The 23,432-nt window shown below is 44.0% G+C and overlaps 1 protein-coding gene across 3 annotated transcripts in view; it reads right to left on the bottom strand.

Moving 5' to 3' along the window:
• Window positions 1–23,432, bottom strand: part of Wwox (WW domain containing oxidoreductase) — a 972,155-nt gene that overhangs the window by 54,090 nt on the left and 894,633 nt on the right. For 2 of the 3 annotated variants that reach the window (XM_010609470.3, XM_033757879.1), the window contains one exon: window positions 19,826–20,828. The exons of the other annotated variant lie outside the window; for it this stretch is intronic. In XM_010609470.3, the coding sequence (XP_010607772.1) occupies window positions 20,640–20,828 (189 nt within the window). In that variant the 3' untranslated portion in view covers window positions 19,826–20,639. Of the gene's footprint in view, window positions 1–19,825; window positions 20,829–23,432 lie in introns of those variants that run through there. 3 annotated transcript variants of the gene reach the window in all.

The following is a 23,432-nucleotide window of genomic DNA, read 5'->3' as shown; positions in this document are numbered from 1 at the left end:
TGTGTTGTTTGTTTTGCCTCCTGTTTGCAGAAAATGAGTTCCATTAGAATAGGAGCTACCTGAGAACCTAAAACAGTACCTGGAGCAGAGTTAGAAGTCAAAATTATTGAAAGGTGAATAGAAAGTTACTAAAAAGATGGATGGATCAATGGATAGATGGATGGGTGGGTGGGTGAAAGGATGACTAAAATGATAGGTAGATGGGTGTATGGATGGATGAAAGGATAGACGGTGGATGGATGGGGTTGGATAAACAAGAAAGGAAAGAAAAAGAAAAAAGAAAGAAAGAAAGAGAGAGAGAAAGAGAGGAAGAAAGGAAAGGATAGAGGATAGGTAGATGGATTGATGGATGGATGAGTGATTGGGTGGATGGACGGACGGATGGATGGATGGATGGATAGAAAGATGGGTAGACACACAAAAAAAACTTTCAGTTAGTGCAAATTTTACTCATGGACATGGGGGGAGGTAAATTTAGATATGGAACATTCACATACAATTTCATTCACCACTGGATATTTTTCCACACGTCAAAGGAACTGAGGTTTCAAAATGTATACTAAAATCGACTTGAAATTAACAAATTTCATATTTACTTTATCTCCCCTTTCTCTTTTTTTTCATTAACAGCAAACTGAATACTACATTGAGCTATTTACATATGCCACTAATACAATAAAGTCAGCCAAACCAGACCACACATAGAGAAGGGAATACAAATTTTGTTTTACAGAATGATTTTAATGAGTGTCCATGTGTTTTCACAATAGTTGAGATTTGGGAGAAGGCCAGATGGTAGAATTGGTAAAATTTATGGAATGAGACTATTTTCAAGCAGTTAGAGATTCAAACTAGTAAATGGCAACTCTTCCTAAAAACCTAGCTATCCCAAAGTAGCCCTTCACAGTCTACAAGTATCTGTATAGGTGTGCCCTTGTTGTCTAGCAAATAGGGAAAAGGCTTTCTTGTTCAGGTAGAAGAGAGATAAGATGTTGTCTTGTGAGGCAGTAGGGTCTTGGCAGATCTCAGTGGGAGAAATTTATCAAAATGGTGGCAAACACAGACATCAGGGAAGTGGGTCAGGGGATGTGAAAGGAGAGCATTCACAAGGAGCCCCATGCATTTGGATGAGACAGATTATGTGCGGACACAGCAACCATGTCTCTCAATTTTGTTTCATTCCAAAGTTAGCACTACTGTATATGAATGCCTTTGGCCTTGAATGTCAATTCAGCCTCCCTAAATCAAGGTTTACATAGTCTTCCCCAACTCACAGCCAATTATGGGTCCCTGAACCATGCCCAGTGCCCCTCTCTGTCCAGCTACCTTGGCATTGCCCACTCTTGCAGTGCTCTTGGCCACAAAAAGAGAGGAAGGAAGTCCTGTACCACCCTGGAAGATCTGTTTCAAGATAATTGTTGGCAAAAGTTCCCTGGGCCTGGTGACACACTTGCCCTTCTGGATGTCAAACCTCCTTAAAGCTTTGACTTCATCCCTTCAAACCTTAGTCTTGCCTTCCAATCCTTGGGGTCAAGGCTGTGCTTGTGACTTGTCCCTCCTCTGCCAGACACGGAGTCATCAACCTGTGCAATCAGAAGATTCTTTGAGAGCAAAGACTAGAGTTGTCCTAAATTCTAGAAATTCTGGCTGTATACAGGGATCTGGGATCCAGTGTAGGGCCTCACAGAGCTTACCAGCTACCAGACAGATGGGAAGCAAGCTGCCAAAATGTGTGCATGTGTGTGCACACCAGTTGTGAGACATACTATCACTATCAGTTTAGGGGTTGAGGCTACGTAGACAGAATGGTCCAGGAAGACTCTGTGTGGCAATGATGATTAATCCAGCTGTTTGTCAAAAGTCTAGAATTCACTTTCCTCTCCTCAGCCCTGTGCAAATGAGGACCCCGTCATCTGATGGGTGAAGTTTGAATTCTGGAGGTTTGTTCCCTACAGATCAACTCCAGAAGATGTTGCTCTGCCTGGGACACCTCAAATTTTGCCATAGTCACATTCCAGGAAATTTCTCAGTCTTAAGGAGGCCAGGACAGTTGGTGACATGATCTCAGAGTGCCCAAACATCGGCCAAGTGCTGCATAGGAAGCAGGAGCATTGGGGGTTCATGGGGAAGCTCAGCTGGGCTGGACTGAGGAAGCGATAGAAGGAAGGGAGGAGCTGGTGAAGCAACAAGTTACAAAAATCACTGCTGCAAACCCACAGAGCCTGCTCAGAACTGCAGATGTGGACACAGCCTTGGCCAAAGTGGCAAACCACAGCAGGGCTGTGACAAGGGAGAGGCTGTGAAGAGCCAGGTGTAGAGGCAGGGCTTGTGGCTACAGAATGTGAGAGCACAAAGCTGTGTCCCCACTGGGTCTGTACAGCCCGTGGTTCCACTCCTGACCATGCCACATGCTCGCTCAGCACAAACAAGTCCAGGTCCACCAAAGGGCCTGTGGAAGTCAAAAGAGGGATAGAGCAGGATGGGGTCAAGCTCAGTCCAAAATCTTGCGCTCAGTGTTGGTTGGATATAGCAAATAAAAGATGTCCAGTTAAATTTGGATTTCAAATAGATGACTGATTTTTTTCCATAAGTATATCCTATATTACACAGGACATACTCATTGGGAAAAAGTTGTTGCTTCTCTGAAAGTCAAATTAAATTGATTGTCTAGTATTTCAACTTGGCAACACCATTCCTGCTTCCAGAAAGTCACTTTACCTTACACCCAGTGCCCCCTTGAAATCTTTAGGACCCAAAGACAATGATGAAATCTGTTTAGCAACAATACCTAGTGGTACTCAGATCTACCAGAAGATTTCATGGGCTGTGGTGCCCTAAAGGAAGTTTAAAAGTAGAAGACAGGAGTAGGGGCTTCTTCCAAAAACCTAAAAAAACAAAATAAAGCTTCTAGTGTGGCCTCTGTCCAACTGTTTGGATCCTCTTGGAAGCTGATGTGCAGTTATAAAGCTGTCTTCTTCCCTAGAGCAGGGATGCTAGGCATCGTCCAAAGGCGACCAGCAGGGAGCTCTGAGAGTCACCTGTCCCAGGTGACTCCAGAAGGCAAGAGTGTCAGAAGGTCAGGAAGAAGTCCAGATGGTCACGGTCAAGATGCTGTGGTGATGGCCATGGGCCAAAGCTGGAGAAACCCAGAACATGGCAGCATCTGGCTGGATCCGGGCATCTGAGCTGGGCTCCATTTTTCCCTTTGGGAGACTTCTGGAAACATCTCGAAACTTCTGGTTATTCCACAGTGGCATGTTGCCATTGGCAACTGCTGAGTTGAAGCTTGGGATGCTGTTAAACAGCCTGCTGGCACAGGACACTGCCTGCAACCAAGAATGACCCAGTCTGAAAGCCTGGTTGGAGATTGATGACCTAGCCAGACTGTGAGATTCTTGAATCCATTAGGAGAAGACCAAGAAGACCAACTTTCTCTCTCATGAATGCAGAGTCAGAAGTCACTTATGTGTTATTTCTAGGTGCCTGCACTCTCTGTGAAAGAGAACAACCCCCATGAGAAGGGAAAAAGAAAAGGGGAGCAAATCCTCCCATCAACCATTCCCAGTGGTTCTTTGCCAACGTGTGTGCTTATAACCAATTATAGCAGAGATTTACTGAGTGGAATTACATTTTCATCTAAGTAGGGCCCAAACTGCTCCCTCCCAAGCCACCAGCACACTCCACGGGGCTTTAATGTGACTGAAGACAAAGTCAGCTAATAGAGCCGGTGTTAATGGGAGCCCGGGATTTATACTGTAATTGTCTCCTCAGCTCCCCATCTCAGGGAGGTATTTGTCTTGGTACACGGACACCAGCAGCGTGGCAGCACATTACACACAGGATTAGGAGAGGTGTTTTCAATTATTATTTCATCTGTAATTATAGGCAAGTTCCTTCTATTATTTTGAAATCCTTGAAAACATTTTAATTGAAATGGCCAGTGGCCTTTATCCGACCCCAACTCCAGCTCTACTGGGGCCATCGGAGCATGTTCAGTGATTGGGTTAATAAGGAGAGCCCTGTTCTACAATGGCTCATAAGTATTACTTAAAAGTTTGAATTTGAGATTTTTTTTTCAAAATTTATGGTACAGTTGAAATGAGGTCAAGTAGAAGCACTAAAGGATTTAATTAGAAATGTCCTGGCCTACTCCCTATCATTGTAAACCTTGCCTAAGTCTTACCTGAGGGTTTGGAGTCACTGGCATTGGAAATGGCAAGTACTTAAAAAAATACTTCCAATAAGAAATCCAGGATCTGCTGCTCTGCCCTCGGTGGGGATGGCTGGGGATGTGGGTGGTGGTGGGAGATGCGAGAAGGGAGGAGATGGGAGAAGCGGGGAGAGAAGACTTACATGGAGGGAGAGCAGGGGGTGAGGCCCTCACTGCTTTCTTCCCAATCTTCCCAGAGCTGCTTCTCTGTGTCAGTGCCAAGCAAAGGGATGGGACCTCAAGGCGAGTGAGAGGGACTGGTTGGTAATTCAAAGTAAAGCAGCACAGTCACTCACTACCAGAGGATGTGCAAGGCTCAGTGGAACTAAAAGATAGGAATGCTTGGCTTACCCTGTGAAGCCAACCAGAAGACATTCATACCCCAGGGCGTGGGTCTGGAGACCTGTGTAGGAGCTCCTCTCAGTTCACCTGGAGGAAGAAGTGGGAGGGAGGATTCCAGGTAGTGCATGCAGCCTGTGCCAATGCCCTCCGACCCAAACATTAGTTGGGATGGCTCATCAGAACTTGAAGATGTTGAAGCATCACCCAAAAGAGCCATCAGGCATATAGCTATGGCAGCCACTGCGACCATCAGAGCTGCGAACGCCAGGAACTGTGTGCCTACAGTGTGGGGCATTTCTCTCCATTCATTCATTTTTTATTAATTAATTAATGAGTAATGGGGATTGAACACAGGGCCTTTGCATGACTTATGTCTTCATATTTTTTCAATTTTGAGACCGAGGCTTGCTAAGTTGCTGAGTTGCCTAGCCTGGGCTTGAACTTGTGATTCTCCTCCCTCAGCTTCACAGAGTGCTGGCATACAGAAGTGTACCATCACTCCTGACTCCCTTGTTCTTAATACCAAGTCGATCCTGTCTAGTCAAACCTAAATTTTCCAACATCTAAATGAAAGTGTGTCAACCCTCACTGACTGGATCAACCAGATTAATTCCTCCAGTCATTCCCTTGAGCTCATGCATGAAGTCACCCAGGTGAGGAGCAGCTCAGTATAAACCAAGGCTCTCAGTTGAGAGGCTGTCTCCACTGCTTTCAATGTGAGGCTCCCATTTGAAAACAATCTTTGCTTTCTCTAAACATTAGATGTAATCTTTCTCTTGGGTTTATAATCCCATTTAGTCCCATGGGTCAGACATCCTCCATACCAGGGAAAATAGACATAAACTGACTGTCATTAGTGTTCAGGATTCTCCACTGGCATTCCAAACTAAATTCTTCAAATACCACGTATATCAGTTAGGTTTAGCTGCGTAACAAACAGCTCTCAAAATGCAGTGGCTGAAAGCAGCTGTCATTATAAGGGCTCACACATCTGTCTGTAGGCGGAGGGTCAGGTGAACCAGGCTAAGTTGGCTTCAGGCTACGGAGTGGACATGAAGCCCCTGTGGGTGTCTCTTCTTCCTTGGACTAGTGGGTCTCTGGTGGGAAAGGGTTCACAGGAGGGTTGAGCGGATAGACTCAGAAATGGGAGAGCACTCCAAGTCCCTGCTTGTCTGTCTGCTCATAAACCACTGCAAGGTAAATTCATGGCCCAGTTCATACAGAGAATCAGGTGGCCGAATCACATGTACCCACCAAAGTCTAGACCGGCTTGGGCACTGGGTGGAGTCTACAGTGGGGGCACAGCAGCCCATCCTCGCTGAGTGATCTAAAGTCACTGCTGCATCCTATTTTCTACTAGGACAGAGATGTGCACACTATCCCGAAGACAGCACCTTGTGGTTCTTTCTTTGGGAAGGTTCTAAGGCTATTACCAAACGGGTTGCTTTTATAGATTAATCTAACTCATACTGCATTTAAAAAATAAATGTGCACTAAAATAATGAAAGCTTGCTGGTTCATGAATAATACACTGTTTTACAACTATTTGCTGAGCATAATGACACAAGCTACTAAATTGACAATGAACAATCTATTATGTGATAGCCAACTGTTTTATACAATATTGAACATATTCATTTCTTCTATCATTGTGTGAATTATCAAGCTATTGCTTCTTAATAAATTAATTTTCCAGATATCTCTGGGGTCTTTGTAATCCGGTTGAGGGCAAAAATGAATTTAATTGTGTGGTCTGTGGTGAACTTCCCGTGCTTATTGGCTCACAAGCCTCAAAATTGGCAGTCTCTCCAGAAACTGTGTGTGGCCACCAAGTGTGAAGTAAGATGGCATCTTCAGCCAAGGTCAATGTGAAAAGAGCGGCTGGACTACAAAAGGAGAAGCTGCTTCCCCAGCAAGTTGTTGAGAGGCTGGGCAGGAAGGTGACAGTTGTAAAACATTGAATAAAAGCAAAAGTTTATGTTTGATCCCATTCATTCTATATACTTAGTCTCGAATCTGCTTGTCTCCTATTTTGCAAATGTCAGTGTGAGTTTAGATCGGAAGTTTCACTCGCATCTAATCCACCACTGAGGCAGATCTGGGACTTCTCATCTCTGATCTCACAGTGCTTTCATGTACCCTCATCATCATATTCATTGTCTTCTGGCTTCATTATCTATGTTGCCCACCCCCACAGTGTGTAGCTCTGAGAGAAGACAGCCACACTGATCTCCATAACAAAACCCATAAGGCTGTCTTCCAATCCACTGTAATGCTGCCTTCTGTGGTTGCACATGGCCCCTGGGCAATCATCTTATGGATCTGCTCCCACCCCTAGTCTCCAGGCTTCACAAGATGCATTTTGTTCTCTATATTTCATGCTGTTAAATAAGGCTAATGTTAGTGATTGTTTGCTGAGTGAATAAATGCCCCATCTTATACATTGACTTTCCCATTATTTAGCCAAAGATCGTTTATATTGCATGAAAAAATCTGCATGAGAATTCATCAAGAATGGTCTGTCTTTATGGTAATACTTCGCCAATTGTTACTGAACATTATTTCTGGGCTCTTGTCATGTATGATCTTATCAAGTACATGGGTCAGTTTGGAGAGCGAACTCAGTGATGTGAGCCACAAAAGTACCTTGGAGAACAGGGAACCCAGACACACACTGACCTAGATATTTTGAATTGTTTATCGTAAAACCAAACTTCACACAAGGTCATGCACATGGGTGCCTAGCTGGCTTAAACCTGAAAATTTCCATCTCATACTGAGTTGAGTATGTTCGTATAGGCCTTCAAAGTTAATTTCTCCATTATCCAGACTGGGCTTTTTGCTTAGATCAGGACTCAGGTTTCTTTTTTTCCACAAAATGGAAATTGTTAAGTCAATTACAGTACATCCAAATACTGAAATGTGGTGCTGCATCACACCACATAATTTTAATAAAGAACCTGGAAACATTGTTGTACCAATTTTTTAAGTACAGAAACATTTGAAATAAGTGTAATTTCTAGAAAGAAATTGTGCCTTTATTCATAACTTCCCAAATTCATATCTCACCAGTGCAGCTGCTTTAGTAGATCATAGTATATATTTGGGGTTTTTTTTGTATGTATGTATGTATGTATGTATGAGTTGTCTACATAGTTATATTAACCCTTATATGCTTTCTTTAAACTTATGATTAATCCTTTAATCGATGAGCTAGGAGGGTCAGTAAATAAAAAGATAGGTAGATAGATATTGATATCTAGACACCATTAGAACACAGGTAAGAAAAATCACATTTGAAAGCAATGAGGGGATTTTCCTTCTTGCCTGTTGCTAAGACCACTGTTTTTGCTGTACCGCATGGGACATTTCCTTCCACTCCTGCCAGTTTTCAGGATGTGAACTGCACTCTTGATAAGACTTCCCTCAGGTTTAACTATCTTATTAGTTTAAAACATAAGTGCACCTAGAGCTCACACCCAGTTGCACTCAAGCAACCAGGTCAAAGTACCAATAAGGCGGCCCGTCTCCCTTATATTCTCACTCAGTTGATCAAATAGCCCTCACTGGGCTGAGCTCTGGAGACATCAAAGTCCTGTCCCAGAAGAGCCCAGTGGCATCATAAGCAAGCCCTGGAGTCCTCCAGAATGACAGTGCTGGCTCTCTGAATTTTCATCCAGGTGGGAACAATAGCTTGGCAGCCCCTGCTATTCTGCCTGAAAGCTATTTTTTCCCTAGTTTTCCAGAGGCAACACTCATGTGACCACACAGAAGAACATCATGTTCGTTGTTTTACTTTGCTTTTGAGGTGATTTTTAAAATAGGCATTTGAACCAGACCAGCCTGACAAGCTGCAGCGAGTTCTATGCAAGTGACATTGTCAGTCCAGGACAGGGAGATTTTGCAGAATCCACTCCTACCTTGCATTACAAAGATATTGCTGGGGGCGAGGAGGAGTCACTAAATGTGTGCTGTTGATTCTACATCCAAAATGAAAAGGCAGCCAAAGACCTCAGGGGTGTGTCTTAGTATGGATAAGTACATTTTGTTCAGGAGAGTTGAAATAAACCTTAGAAAGTTGGGATATAACATTAGATTCAGAAAGAATATGCCATGAGGGGAAGCTGGTATTCACACTGAGCTTATGTGTGAACTAATTTTATATGCTTGATTGATTTCTTTGATCTTTAAAAGGATCCCAGTGGAATGGGCATCTTCAGGTCAACTTTGCAGACACAGAGAAGAACATTTCACGCTGAAGCTTGCTCAACTATAGAACCAGAACTTGACCTATAAGCATTCCGTTGTGTGTAGTGGTTACCCAGGACTGCAGCATTCTTTCAATTCGTAGTCTTGCCCAGCTGGTGTAAGGCCCCCAAGAAAGGCAAGAGCAGGGTCCGAGCTGGGCTTTTTTACCTGCCCTCTAGTCCACTGTCCCCCAGATGCACGGCCCACACACTGAGCCTTTCCTGGGAGTAATGCCTCCCTTGTGCTCCTCTGTCACTTCCCATGGTACCCACAGAATGAGCCCACCTTGTCCAGGCCAAGGACAGAAGTCCAGGCCAGGTGAGTCCTCTGGGGAGCACATCCCTTTTTATATTTCTCTCTTACCTCCGATCTTCAGAAAGAGTCTTTGCAACTCACTTCCACAAAGTTAGCTGTATAAGAATCACGGAATATTCTTAAAGCAAAGACTTTTCTCCAAGTTCACGTAATGTATGTATGTTTACAGCCTGTTTGGAAGATCCGTGAATACCACAAGCCTCACTGGGTGATGATGTTTAATGCTTGAGAATGGAAGATTCAGTGTAGTGCTTTTATGATAAATTTTTTGTAAGCAACTATTCTGTAGATTGATGAGAGCCTTTTTTGATTAGATAGTGGGTCTGCTTGCTTGACACTGCATGCAAAAGCCTTATAAGATGGAGTTAAATTAATACACGGACAGTGGCTAGCACCAAGCCACAGAAACCAGGTCATTCCATGAGAAAGCGTACTAAAGATCCATGTCACCACTAGGCTAAGATCAAACCTAGCATCTTTCACTTTGAAATGGAGAGATGGGATCCCAGGGGCATGAGGTGTTTCCTTTGCACATTATAGTCTGCTGGATGCTCCATTAGCAACCCCAGGGCTCAAGCAGCTCGATGATTTCAAACTCTGTTTGCCCTGTCCTCCCTCCCCTCTCCACAGATGGATCGAGCCACTGCACAGCCTACCTGCTGCACACCATCAGTCCCCGCCACTACCCAGTGCAGAACAACGGGTCCCATCTTGGGCCATTCATAAAGTTCTGACATATATATGGCTCCCCTTGCTCTCTTTTGCCAGGGACAGCAGCCCCTCAAAGTGTGAAGCACATTCCACAGACAAGAGGGAGGCAGGTCTGGCTGCAAGAGTAGGGTCAGCAGCTCTTCAACAGACCATCAAAGTGTGAAACACTGCCTTCCAGATGAGCCTTGGGCACCCAAAGCTGTCCCCAGACATTTCAGTGACTGTGGTTTTCAAGACTCCATTAAAACTGTGGCTAAGAGGCAGGAGAGTCCATCCTGGCCTGGAGGTGAGCACTGAAAATTGCCACTAGTAAACTCCAGCCCTGCCTTTCACCTTCACATGGATAAAGTCTGGTGATCTGGATATTGAGGATCTATTCTAGACAGAACATCTCCGACTGGGCCAGTGGAGTTCCATGATCATAGAGCTGGAGGGAGAGAAGAGGATGGGCTGTGTCTGCTTTACTTTTTTGATAATATTAGTGTTCACATTTTGTTTTTATTGGTCCTTGTGCTGTTAGCTAATGCCCATCCTGGCATCCCTAACCCCACCATGCCCAGTCTCTCAGGTAGATGCAAGAGAACACTGCCAAATGGAGGAACCAGGGTCCACTCTGCATAGCTCCAGGCGGGGTCATGTTCACTGAGGCCAAGGAACATGGTCCTCCTGTCCCAGTTTCCTGGACAGTGTGGAAGGCAACCCAGAGAGGAATCTATTTTCAACTTTCGGAGTAAATTGCCTTATAATCAGCCTGAGTGGACACATAGCAGAAGTATCAAATTTTCAACCATAGCAAGTATGGGCAGAGAGCCCTTTCCTCTTCCTACTTTTGGTATCTGTAAAGATGCTTGGGATCAAGGGTGGTAACAACACCAAAGGGCATGGGCCAGTGAAGAAATATTGGCAGGGGGGAGCTGAGGAATCCTGGAGTCTTAAGTGGGGACAGTTTGAGGTCACGGAAAGGCATCCAGGCCAGCTGGGGAAGATCGGCTTTCCAAAGCCTGAGAACTGTCAATGCATCTATGTGGTTCAGAGTTAAAAGTGAGAACAGAGCTAGCTGGTCAAGCCCCTTCTCCTCAGTTTGACCATTGAAACACACAGTGCTGTCCTTGGAGGATCACAATGACCTTACTCAAGTAGGGTGCTGGTCAGTAAATGAATTATTTCAATATTTTTCTTTACTTACTCATATTTGCACTCTAGAGAATATGCTTTTAATCTGTCCCACCCCAAATAGAACATTACAGAATTCCAGAAGTCTTCTAAGTCCAAAAATAATGGTATCATTAGATTCCAAGAAGCAAGCTGCTGTCTACACCCAAGATTCCCCTCCACACAACAATTACATCAATATTTTTTATGTCTATTTCATTCAAGTTTTTTTGATGAGCATAGTCATTCTCAGTAGCATAGGTGTATTGTTTTACTTCCCTAACATATGTTGTATAAAAACTTTACATAAAGAAGTTAAATGGGTAAATGAATCTGCCTTTCATTTAGTTGAAATTCTAAGCAGACAATCATAAAGCAAAGTCTAGAAGAGAGCTTGTTGTACATTCACACTCCAGGCTCTGCAACAGGCTGGATGTGAATGTTCAAGGTTAATATGTGTGCACTGAGGGGGAGAGGTGAGGGGTTGAACAACTGGAGTATGTTAGTCAACCTTGGCAGAAAGTCAAACTCCAACAGAAGAAAGTCTCTTGGTGAATGCTGACCTGGTCAAAGCCACAGGGAGATGGTGTTTGTACATGCACAGCCAGTGAAAGGTAACTCAGACAACTAAGTGGTTATTAAAAAAAAAAAACTACAACAACAATAACAACAACAAAAGAGCCAAAAATAATCTCTCTGCTTTGGTATTTCAAAAGTGTTTTTTTTCATGTGACACAGCTCTGAAAGTCCCCACCCTCTCCCTATGAAATGCAAGAGCCATTCCATTTCTGTCCGTATGTTATCAACCTGAGAGAACTTTCTGGAACTTTCTGGAATTTAAAACACTCAGTAAGACTGTCAGGCACATTTTGGGATCTCTGGCAGGTTTTGGTCTTTGTTTTTACAACTTTTACTTTTTAAAAAATAGTGGAGTAACATTTGATTGTAAAACATGTGGGAAATACAGATTAAGGAAAAAAGTCATCCACATTTTCTCTGTTCAGAGATAACTATTATTACCACCTTTCAGTTCTCTCTCCCTCCCTCTCTCTCTCTCTCTCTCTCTCTCTCTCTCTCTTCATAATTCACATGTACAGAGGCATGAATATATATTTAACCAAAATGAGATCATGCCTGCAAAATCTTTTATAACCTACATTTTTTACCTAATATTTTACAAACATCATTTAAGTTAAATTCTCTCATAACATTATCTCATGGCAGTTACAGTCTTACCTTTCAACTTTTAGACATTTTAATTGCTCTCTGGCTTTTCTCAATATTATCAGCAGTAATATTGCTTTAAGAAACATGTTTCTATCTGACTCCAGAAAAAACAATATTGTTCCTGTTAGCAAACAGGTATTTTAAAAAAAGGCTTGTGATCAAAGGATTTGGGGTTAAATATAATTAAATGTTTTGTTTGTTTCTTTGCTTTGTTTTTTATCCAATTTAAAAAATTTTTTATTGATATATGTTTGCAGTACATGCAATTTATAATTTAGGGAGTAGGTACATGTACATACTACATCTTTTTTCTTTTTTTAATCCCTTCCCCTTTCCTCCCCCTACCCTTCCTCCTCCTCTAATTTCTCTTCCAATTTTCATTTTCGTTGATATTATTAATCATAGCTCATGTTTATGTCATATAATGTTTATATTCATTAAGGTCATTAGGTGTCTGTAGATTGTTTTAGTAACAGGATTTTTCAGATCCATTAGTATGTTAATATTGATTTCAAAATTATGGATCCAAAAATTCCTAATGACCATACACACACACACACACACACACACACACACATGAATATCAACTATCTAGGCCTTGAGAATTTCCCTCATTTAGGATTAATATCTAGAACTTGAATTTCTAGATCAAAGAGTTTGTATTATTAGTAATGATCACTGTGATTTTATTGAATATTTATTTTAAGCAATAATCATGACTAATACTACTGTCACTCTTCAGATTGAATAGAAGATTGTGTGTGAGTGTGCGTGTGTATGTGTGTGTGTGTGTGTGTGTGTGTGTGTGTGTGTGTGTGTGTTAGGAAGGTCTGTGTTCTTGTTTAGGAAACATAACAAGAATCCTCCACATGGTTTAATCTTTAACTCACCTTGGGGGGAATCTTCTCAGCCTCTCTCCAGGAGGTGGATTTGCAGGGAGTCATAAATAACTAAAAGCCCAAGCACTTCATTTCAGTCTTCTGCAAATCTAGGCCACACCAGGTACAATGCCTCAGTGTCCAGTTGGGGGCAAGACCTGTCTCAGCAGCCCAGGCTGAGAACTCTGAACATCTCCCAGCGTGGCTAAGAAAGTCCTGAGACTTTCTCTGGAGGTTCTTAAGCCACAGAACAATAAGCACTATCAAAAGGCTGCTGAAACCGGCTGACCCAAGGTTTAGCTAATTTCTTTCTATTTTCCCCATTCAGCCCTTTTTATTCTGCTGACACAAGGCTCCTGTCCTCTTCTGTCTTGGTTCCAGACTGGAAGAAACATTCCATCCCTAAGAGCCGCACCAGGGAATCTTTGGGTAAAATTAAGACAGCTGGGTGCCAGACTGGCTGCTCCTCTGGGAAAAATAAACTCACCTGAGTGAGATACACCTGCTTTCTCCAAAGAGAACTCTAAGCAGAAATAAAATCCAGCCATAGTAGGCAGGCCAGAAATACTTTCTTACCTGCACCTGCACATAGCTTACATTGTCTGACCAGGGCATTCTCCTTGAAATGTTAAGAAAATAATCAACTCTCCCCTCAAAATTTTATACAAATGTATTTACTGAATCATTACTTATGTTAATGAAACTTGGTAGAGGATTTATCTTTTTGATAAAACAACATGATCAAGCAACTAAAGTATATCTGTTCCCTGAATATATGATTATAAAGGCATCAAAAGATTTAAAAAGAATGTACTCAATTTGAAATATACTAAATTGTGTGTGGAGTATAATCAAAGCTGTATTCAACTAAAACTACAAGATATAAATAGATTTTAAAATACATTTTGAGAAATAGAAGAAAAAAAAAGACCAGTCTATTTAGATGGATTGTTTACCTGTTTTTTTGGATTCCCTCCCCACAAGTTTAACAGATGAGACTGCACTTGAACTCGCTAATAAAAACAGCCATACATTTTGTCAAACAAAAATTGCTCGGCCATCCTTCCTAAGATCAACTATTTCAATGTAGTGATGGAACTTTGTCTCTTCGGTTTTTTCATTTTTGTTTTCTGGTGAGCCAGTCTCACAAATCATGTGTAAAGGATTTAAGGGACAAACGCATATTTGGATAAATTCCTACCCGCATCCTAAGAGAAGCCGCAGCAAGTCTGTAAAGAGGAAGGAGAACAAGGGCGGGACACAGAGGGACGGGGAGCGATAATGCAGAGTGAGAAAGAGCAGGGAACGGGTGGGTGACAGGTGGCCGGAGAGGGGAAATGTAGGTCAGTGTCACACAGGAAGCAGTGGTCTCAGGTGCCAATGGTTTCCTTATTGGTTAAAAAAAGGGGGACAATATATATCATGGACATCAAAAGTTGTGAGAATTAACTATACAAAGACAGCTTTTCGAGTAAGCATTTGGTCCAAAGTACTGGTAAGCACCCAGAAAATGTCCTCCTAAAAGTTTCTCTCCTCCAGCATGCTTAGCATCAAATGAAACGCTGTTACAATTTCAGAGTCAAAGGACAACCTGCTACAGAATCTCAAGTGAAGTCGGGAGAGTCAGCCGGAAGGAAGATGACGCAGAGCCCCGCTCTTTGGCATGAGTGATGGAGGGCCACATTTGTAATTTCTCTTGAGAGTCTAAGACACAGCTTTTGCTCCCTGTTACCCAAAACACAACAGGGTTAAGTGCCATAAATACATCAGTCAAAAGCAAGACTCTCTTTCCACATCTTCATAGAAACTGTCCCAAAGTGGCCTACTGGGGAATCCCATCTAGTGGAGTCAACACACGTGCCGGCATGGGCCCAAGATATGTGGGATGTGAGGTGTAGTCTTTGCCACACTGCTGGGGTCCAGGTTGTGCTACAGCTGGTGTCTGAAAAGGACAACATGCAGAACATTCACGGGTTGGGGTTGAATAGCACGGTAATGATGAGGAAGCTGAGCCGCATTGGTATTTTCCAACCCAAACTCCCTACACTCACTTTGAATGTCCACGACAATTCAAATTGGGAACTCAGATCTGGGAGGAAATGAAAGACATAATGCTTTCACTCTAAATATGGAGGCTGATTGCTTGGGAACAGTGTATATATAAGTAGATACAAACTATAAAAAAGTGATATTAAGACAAGTTTAAAAGATGGGAACAGCAGCACTGGATGTTAACCAGGCTTCTAAGCAACATAAATGCACAGGCTGAGGTGGGCATGGCCCTCCCACCTGGTGTCACAGTGCTAGCAGTAGGGCCTCCCGCAGATTTCCCAGGAGTAGGTACTTCACAGAGGGTGGATTTGATCTGCATAGACATACTCACGGAAAGATCCGTTCTAACAGCAGAAACCGGAACTCGCCTAAAAGTTGCACAGTAGGGCAGCAGGTTTCCAAGCGGTGGTCCACTACCAACATAAGGCCTTAGGCATCCAGCATCTAGCAAAATGACTGAAAGTTCTGAGAAAGAAGATGGGGGTGGGCATGAATCCAAATATGTGATGACTTGAAAGACACTAAGAAAAGGTGAAATGGCGTGTGTTACAATATATCATGGTACGATTCATTTTCTTTCTAAAAATTGCCTTTATTGCTTCTACATCATTTCATCAATAGACACAATTCGGAGCCGTTTCTTCTGAGATGATGTGGATCGCATTTCATGATATTACTTAGTATTCGCAAGGGACTGCAAACTAGTTTGGAACATGTTGAAAGTCACAAAGCTAATAATATAGGGTAGGTAAAGGCTATTTTAGAGGCTTTCTTGACGTAAACTTCTAAAAATGGTATCTGTTGGTGACCAGAATGGGCAGCGATTTTGCAAACCAAGACTTTTTGGCCTAGCGTTGACCTTGACCGAAAGTAATCAGGCCTCCTCCATTGAAGTTCAAAACAGAAGCACCCCTCCCCCACCGGGAGGAACAAAACCACAAGCCACAGGGGAAGGCTTTCATTTCTTGCTTCCTATTGATAAGCTGCAGCAAGGGCTGTCTTATTCAGGTGGAAAAGTATAAACTGGCAGCCTTTGGGGTTTAAAGCAATAGGGACAGAGAGAAGAAAAAGAGAAGCAGTCAGACTTCTCGTTTTGGATAGAGTCTGTGGCTTTGGGAGCACGCAGGACACTTCCTCCTTTCAAAGCTAAGCCCAAGGAACAAGGCCAGGCTCAGATCAGTTCCAAATCAGATCAGGAGAGAGGGTCGCTAGGGAATGCGGGAGGCCATGAAGCCGGCCTTAACTGGGTAAATGACACAAGTGAAAGAGATGTGCCAGCCGGGACGGTGGTTCATGTCTGCAATCCCAGCACTCTGGGAGGCTGAGGCAGGAGGCAAGTTTGATCACAATCTGGGCAATTTAGCATCTCGATGAGACTCTATCTCAAAATAAACAGTAAGAAGACCTGCAGATGTAGCTGAGTTTGGAGGCCCTCAATTCAATCCCCAGAACTGAAAAAAAATTTTTTTTTTAAATTGTGAATTTAACTTCAGGTATTGGTCATGCAGGGAGCCTGCTATATCCCTGGGCAGAAAGCCAACTTGTTTTCCTTTGTGCATAATTAACTTCTTGAGTACATTTAACGACCCTACACTGCTGGTCTATAGGCTGCTGGGAAGGATGGTACATAGTGCAAGGTACACGGGCTGGAGGCAGACAGAGCTGGTTTCAAATCTTGACTCTGCTACACACCACCTGTGGGGCTGCAGAGAGGCTGATCTGTCTCTCTGAACCTCTCAGTTTCCTCCTCTGAGGAAACTTAACATGGTAAAGAGGGATGTGGGTTGCCTAGACCCTTAACTGGTGCTCAGTAGATGCTCAGTAAATGGCACCTGCAGTTGGTAGTGCTGGTGATAGAACAGGATCATTGCAAAGCACACACATTATGCACATGCACATGGAGGTATATGACACGTGTCGTGACAAACGGTGAGACCAGCCTTGGTGTCAGAATAAGCCAAATTATGATCACCCTACCCAGCTGCTCACTTGCCCCACAGTTGCCAACAGTATTAGCCAAAGAAATGACAGTGATGCTTCCGGCAGGGGAAAATGGCCCACAAGGATGTCAGGCTGAGCTCATGAGCAAGAGGAAGCCTGACCATTGTTCCAGGGACTGCGCTCAGCCTTACATTCCTACAGAACTTCTGAGAAAATGGAGTAGGATCTTATGCTTTGGGATGACCCTGGTAGACCCATGATTTAGATTCCTGTATAATGAGACATTGCCCAGGGTGGGGGAAACTCTGTCGTTTGAATTTCCAGGATGTAGCACGAAGTATGTTTGTTGGCCAAATAAGTGAAAATGTATAAAGATCCGGCTTATCTGGGGATTTAGCTCAGTGGTTCTGCTGCCTGCCTTGTAAACACAAGGACCCGAGTTTGATCCCAAGTACCAAAAAATAAATAAAGTTAAAAAACAACTTGACTCATATAACCTAGAGATCCTTGATTTAGGGGAATGTTCAACCTCCTTTGCCAGTCTCCCGGGCTTTACTGCACCAGTCTGAGCCAGGGTCCACACACGACACAGGTCTTCCTTTGGTCCTTTTGATATTCTGGACATCACCTTGATTATCTGTGTCCTAGTTTAACCTCTGCCTGAACCTGACCTAGAGTTGGACCCCTAAAGATACCTCCCTGCTCAGCCTGAGATAGTCAGGTTACACAAGCCATCATCCTATCAGAACAGGAACGTTTAACTCATGGGAGGGGCAGTGGCTTGGGTACAGGGAAGCCACACGACTTTGAAGTCACACAGACCTGGATGTGAATCATGGCTCTGCTGACTTATGAGTGGTGTAGCCAAGGGTAAAGATGACATCTTCTCTAGAAGACAGGAAGAGGGGCCACCTAGTTGGATCATGGTCCCTTTAGAAATTAGATATACTGTAGCCAGCTTAGAACAGTCTGTGGTTCTCATCATTCTCACAGTGGTGGGCATTGTTTTCATAAACATCATGGTATTCTTTCCCTCCACCATCATCTTTTAAACCTACTATGTGAAGTTAGAGTTGAAGGCAGGTGGCCGCCACTGTAAAGGGAGTACACAAATTTTATGGTGTTTATATTATAGGGACAGAGAAAATGAATCCATACACTCACAATGCATCCCATAGTATCGTTTGGGAGGAGAAAAGTAACAGGTAAAGGCAGGATGACTGAGATGACACCATGAATGCAGTGTCTATAAATGTCACCTCCCCTGGAAATGGTCACATTTGAACAGTGAGGAAGAAAGCCAGGGAGGTTCCTGGAAGAACAACTTCAGCAGAGAGGACAGTAATCATGAAGACTTTGGGTTGCCAGGGTGTGTGTCATGTTGGATGAATACAAGAAGGCTAGAGTGGCTTTCAGTGTATGAGAAGAAAATGCTGGAAAGTGGAATGAGAAAAGGACAAGATTATGAGAGAGCTCCTAGGCTCTGGAGAAAAACTAGCCTTTACTCAGCAAAAATGAGAAGTTGTATCAGTTAGCTTTTGCTGTGTAACAAGTAATCCTAAAATTTGGTGGTGTAGAATAACACAATTTTATTACCTCTTATAGTCCTGTGAGTTGACTGAAAGCTTCATCTCTGGGTTGGCTCACCTGGGGTGGAGGGGGGGATGGCCTCACTCACAAAGGCACTGGTGAGCTTGATGGCAGATCTGGTATTGACACCACATCATCAGGCTAACCCAGGCTCAGACACATGGTGGCATCTGCAGGATTCCAAAGGGTAGCAGGAAAGGACAAGCCCCAGTGCAGCAACCCAAGTTATGCGGCCAAGGTCCACGTTGGTATGGAAGGAGGTCACCAAACGTGTGGATGCTGAGGAGAACTGGGATGGGCATTTGTATAAACAGTCCATGTTAGAAACAGCAGAAGGTCTGCACAGGAAAGTGGCATTGTAGAATTCATCATCCAGTAGTTCTGGAACAAGCAGGATTTTCTCCAGGAGAACATGCCAGACGGGAGGCTGCAGAGATCAACAGCACCACAGGAGCACAAGTCCAGCGATTCATGGTGTTTCCTGCCCTGGAGCTGCAGCTGTCAGGAGGACAGGCAATGACACATCTCCACTCTCTCCTTCCCGGTGTAGTATTTCTTTGGGCAAATGCATTCTTCTGTCATGCCAGAGTGGACTTTCTAGTGTCCTTGCTTGTTTAATCTAAACTTTGCATTTGCAGAATGTTGCATTTGGGAAGTTCGTTGAATGAAGCAATGAATGTGTGAAGACTTGAGCTTTATAATTTAGGGAGCTTTTTAACTTAGATGAATCGGTCCCCAACCATTTCCATTCTGATGCATAGAGATGCTCTCTAATCACTAAATTCTTCATAATCACAGGGAACGAGCCACTGAGAACGGAAATGACTCGCTGTGGGTAGTGACAAAACATCTTAAGGTGTTAGATGAAACAATAGTCATTTCTTTTTCTTTCTTTCTCTGACAGAAAACACAATGCTGGTATGCTAATGGTGTGAGACAACCTGGCCACGGACAGCCACAAAGCACAAGAACAAAACCCAAACTCAGAGAAGAAATAAGAACGGTGTTTTCCTGGCATCTGCAAGAAGAAGAGGCGCTTTATTTTTCCTCTAGGTTTCTTTTCTAAAAAAAAAAATACAAAAACAAAAAACTGAGACACACACTGAAAGAAAACTGAGACACACACTGAAAAAAATGATACAAATTTCAGGAGGTTGTAGTCAAGCATGATCTTTTATTAAGCATAGGGTGGGAAGAAGGGGAGGAAGTTGAAGGGGGATGTGGAAGTGGGAGCCTGAGAGCTGTGAAGCTCAGCCACCAGGCTGCTCTTGGGACCGTGTGTAGTGGATGAAGGGATAGATGGTTTATTTCCCACTGCAAGGACATCTCTTGTGTTCCCAAGGACATGATGCTCGCTTTTTTGCCCATCTAGCTATCTAGGGAATGGTTTGCAAAATTTATTATCATCTCTAAAGAATTGCATGTATAGCTTTGGCAAAGGAGTTGTTGACAGGGACTGCTGGACACTTGGGCTATGCCTACTTAACTCTTCATCAGCGTCATCGGCTGGAACAAACCTCTGGGACTCCCTCCCAGAAGTTGCCAAGCCCATGCAGACTTGGTTGGGGATGAATGAAGCAATAATCTCCTGGGAAAATCCATCGTGGGAGGAGGGACACTCGATTTTTCTCCCCCAGACAGGAGAAAGCCACCTCTGGCTGCAGTGGTGGCTGTGAGACAAGGGAACGCCAGGCTATTCTAGAAGTGAGAGAGCATTGCTTGTGCTTCTACAATGATAGAAAGAACCCACACACCGACTGAGCTTTTGCTCTCAAACAGGCTACCACCAGGAAGCAGAAGGATCCACGCCTGCCCTGGCCACAGAGAGATGATGTCGTCCCTTGTCCCCGAACTTAATTCTCTGCTTCCGGTCACTGCATCTTATCTGTCAAGCACTCCTGTTTCCTTTGCTCTTGCATATCCGTGCCACAAGGACATGGAACAGGGGGGATGGCAGGCAGGAAAGGGCCCCTCTATCCGGACACACTGCCCAAGCGGTCCTGCACCAGCTGTGTGCTGAGCTCCCACAGGGCCCGCGCCGTCTCCTCACTCTGCGCCTGGGCTGAGGGCAGGCAGCGGCAGCAGTTGTTGAAATACATTCCTCCCAGGCCCTCCATCTCCGGAGCCGCTGCACAGTAGACAGTGGTGGCTGCCCCTTGTTGCTGGAAATTCAAGAAGAAAGAAACAGCGTTCAGAGGTGCTGGGAGGAACTGGCGAGCTTCCCACACCCCGCAGAGATGCAGCTGGATGCTAGTGCCAAAGGGCACTGAACTAGAAGCCGTAGCTATAAAAGGTGCCATGGGACCGTCCTGGCAAAACAAATGTATAAACTCCACTTGTTATGTGGGGGTGACTTTCTACACCCCTGACGGCAAAAGGCTTCAAAATACCACGGGGTGGGAGAGCACAAGACGGCACCCTTCCCAACACGTCCCAATGGACACATCCAGCCCTTGGCTTCTCCATGTGCAATGTAATCTGCCACAAGCGCTTCCTAGTACTTCTATGTGAATTAAACCAACCACTGGTAATTAGGGCCCATCAGGTAGAAAACCCAGGTGGGGTTGGTGCCAGATCTTTTACTGTTTGCCCACGGTGCCGCTAGGGGAGGTGTTTGCAATGCTGTGAAAATGCTTAAGACTTGTACACATAGACACATGCTTTTCACACACACACACACACACACACACACACACACGCCCCTTTGAATCCAGAAAACCTTTGTCAACTGTCTTATGTGTCCCAGATGTGCAGTGGGACAGTGGCTACTGGAACACTGTCGCCCAGCCCACGGCAAAACGCAAGGGGCAGTGAACGTCACTGAGCACTTTTGGTTCAACTCTGACGTAACAGTGGGGGCCGTGGCCAGGGATATGTGTGTGCTCCTGGGTACCATGTCATTGGGACTGACAGAAGACTGCCAGGGACGCAGTGAAGAGGGCAAGAAATCACTTTGCTTTGCAAGCCATAATTAAAAATAATAGGCTGCTATTCATAGGGAGACACTGTACACACGGCTCTAATTTAAAACCAATACATTTTATCTGGCATCTTATGATTATTTATGTGCATCTCAGCCCTTGCTATACCAACTAATTATCAGCTGATGGGGGCGGGGTTGTGAAAGAGCACTGAAAAGGCAACCACAGAGGAAGCTGTCTTTGGGGAAGTGTGAAGGTTGTCTGGTTATGGGGGACATGCGTTTCTGTCCCCACCCAAAGGTGCATTCTAGAATCATTGGGAACCAGGGCCATTCTGAGAAGCAGGATCCCAAGGAGTTATAATGTTCGGGAGGTCCTATAAAGCAGACTTGGGGCTTTGTGTTTTGAGTTGGCTTCAGTGTTTACGGTCACTGGGGAATCAGTCTGAACATGAAATGATCAAATGCACCCAAGAGAACTGACCATGGAGAGGGTGTGCAGTGCAAGTGAGACAGAGACTAGAGCTTTGAAAGTCCTGGCTTTGACTCTACTGGACAAATGCCACCAGGCCAGAAGCTGACCAGGTGACATGACGTGAAATCTACTAAATCCTCACTGATTTGTTAGTTGCCCATTCCCTACCCTGCCCACTTCTCAGATAGCCAGCGAATAGCTTGGGTGCAGCCATTTCTTTCCCAATTGATTTGTGTGTCTCAAGTCTAATGGAAATGAGTTCATGTCATCCAAATTTCCTTTCACTGAATTATTATTCCTAACAACCTTTCGCTTAGTACTTGGCGCAAGGATCTACAGACTTTCCCTTGGTTTGTCTGCCTCCTATTTGGGGAAAAGGGAAGCCAAAGTGCCTCTCCAGATAAATGAGAGAACCAAGATGCTTATCCAGCTAACTCAAGCCAAAATGTCCTTGGCTTCAGTTCTTAGAATTCAGGTGAGATGCTGCTTTGTACAAATTTTAGGAGAGTTGTCTTGGGTTTCTATCTTACTTTGCAGCTGCCAAGTCTAGCAGAGAGTGGTCAGATGACTTGCTCTTCACTCCCAAACGGTGAGAGAGTCCAGTCAGCTCATGCCTGAGTCCTGTGTCCTAGCCCCAGAATGATTATATCAGGATGGACCTGCCCCTCCTGAGAAAAGACTAAGGGAAGGCAAAAAAGACTTGGGAAAGCAAAAAGCCAAATTCTCCCAAGCCCAATGTCAAATTTTGCCATTATGACCTTCTAAGTTGATACCAAGTTTCACTGTAGCATTGTGGAAATGGTATTTTTGCAAAGAAATTCTGCGGTTGCATTGATTTGGAATCACATGGATGGGGGAGCAGAGGTGGTGCCTTCTCTTTCTGTGGTGTCTGCAGTCAGCTGGCCTCATTTCCTATGGGCCTACATTTGGCTGCCATGCTGAAAACCATATATTTCAGAAAAGCCCATTTTTTTCTTTTTTTTAATCAATAACTAACTTGGAGTCTTTTGCCACTGGGCTTGGGGCAGTGTACAATCTAAATGCCATCATCATCGTGGTTCTGGCTCTTATAGAACATAGCATAGGGTGAGGCTCCTGAAAGCAAATCCCACCTTCTCCTCTACAAAGACCAGTTGTGCACACTTTGTTTTCTACCCTTGCTGAGCATTTAAACAGTGACAACTTCTTGTTGGTCTCATGCTCACCACACCATTGCCTTCCTGTGGATTCTCTTTCCAACTGTCCTAGTGGCAACCTCTGACTGATGTCTTTATAGGATCAGAGGTGAGGACAGTTTAATAACAAGCTCTCATTTTGGGCTCATCAGTTTTTTTTTTTTTTTTTTTTTTTTTTTTTTTTTTTTTTTTTTTA

Source organism: Fukomys damarensis, unplaced genomic scaffold (genome assembly GCF_012274545.1).
Source record: "Fukomys damarensis isolate Sample0158 unplaced genomic scaffold, DMR_v1.0_HiC HiC_scaffold_32, whole genome shotgun sequence".
NCBI classification, from domain to species: Eukaryota; Metazoa; Chordata; class Mammalia; order Rodentia; family Bathyergidae; genus Fukomys; species Fukomys damarensis.
Note: the sequence above shows the minus strand (reverse complement) of the source record. Positions and strands in the feature narration are given on the sequence as shown.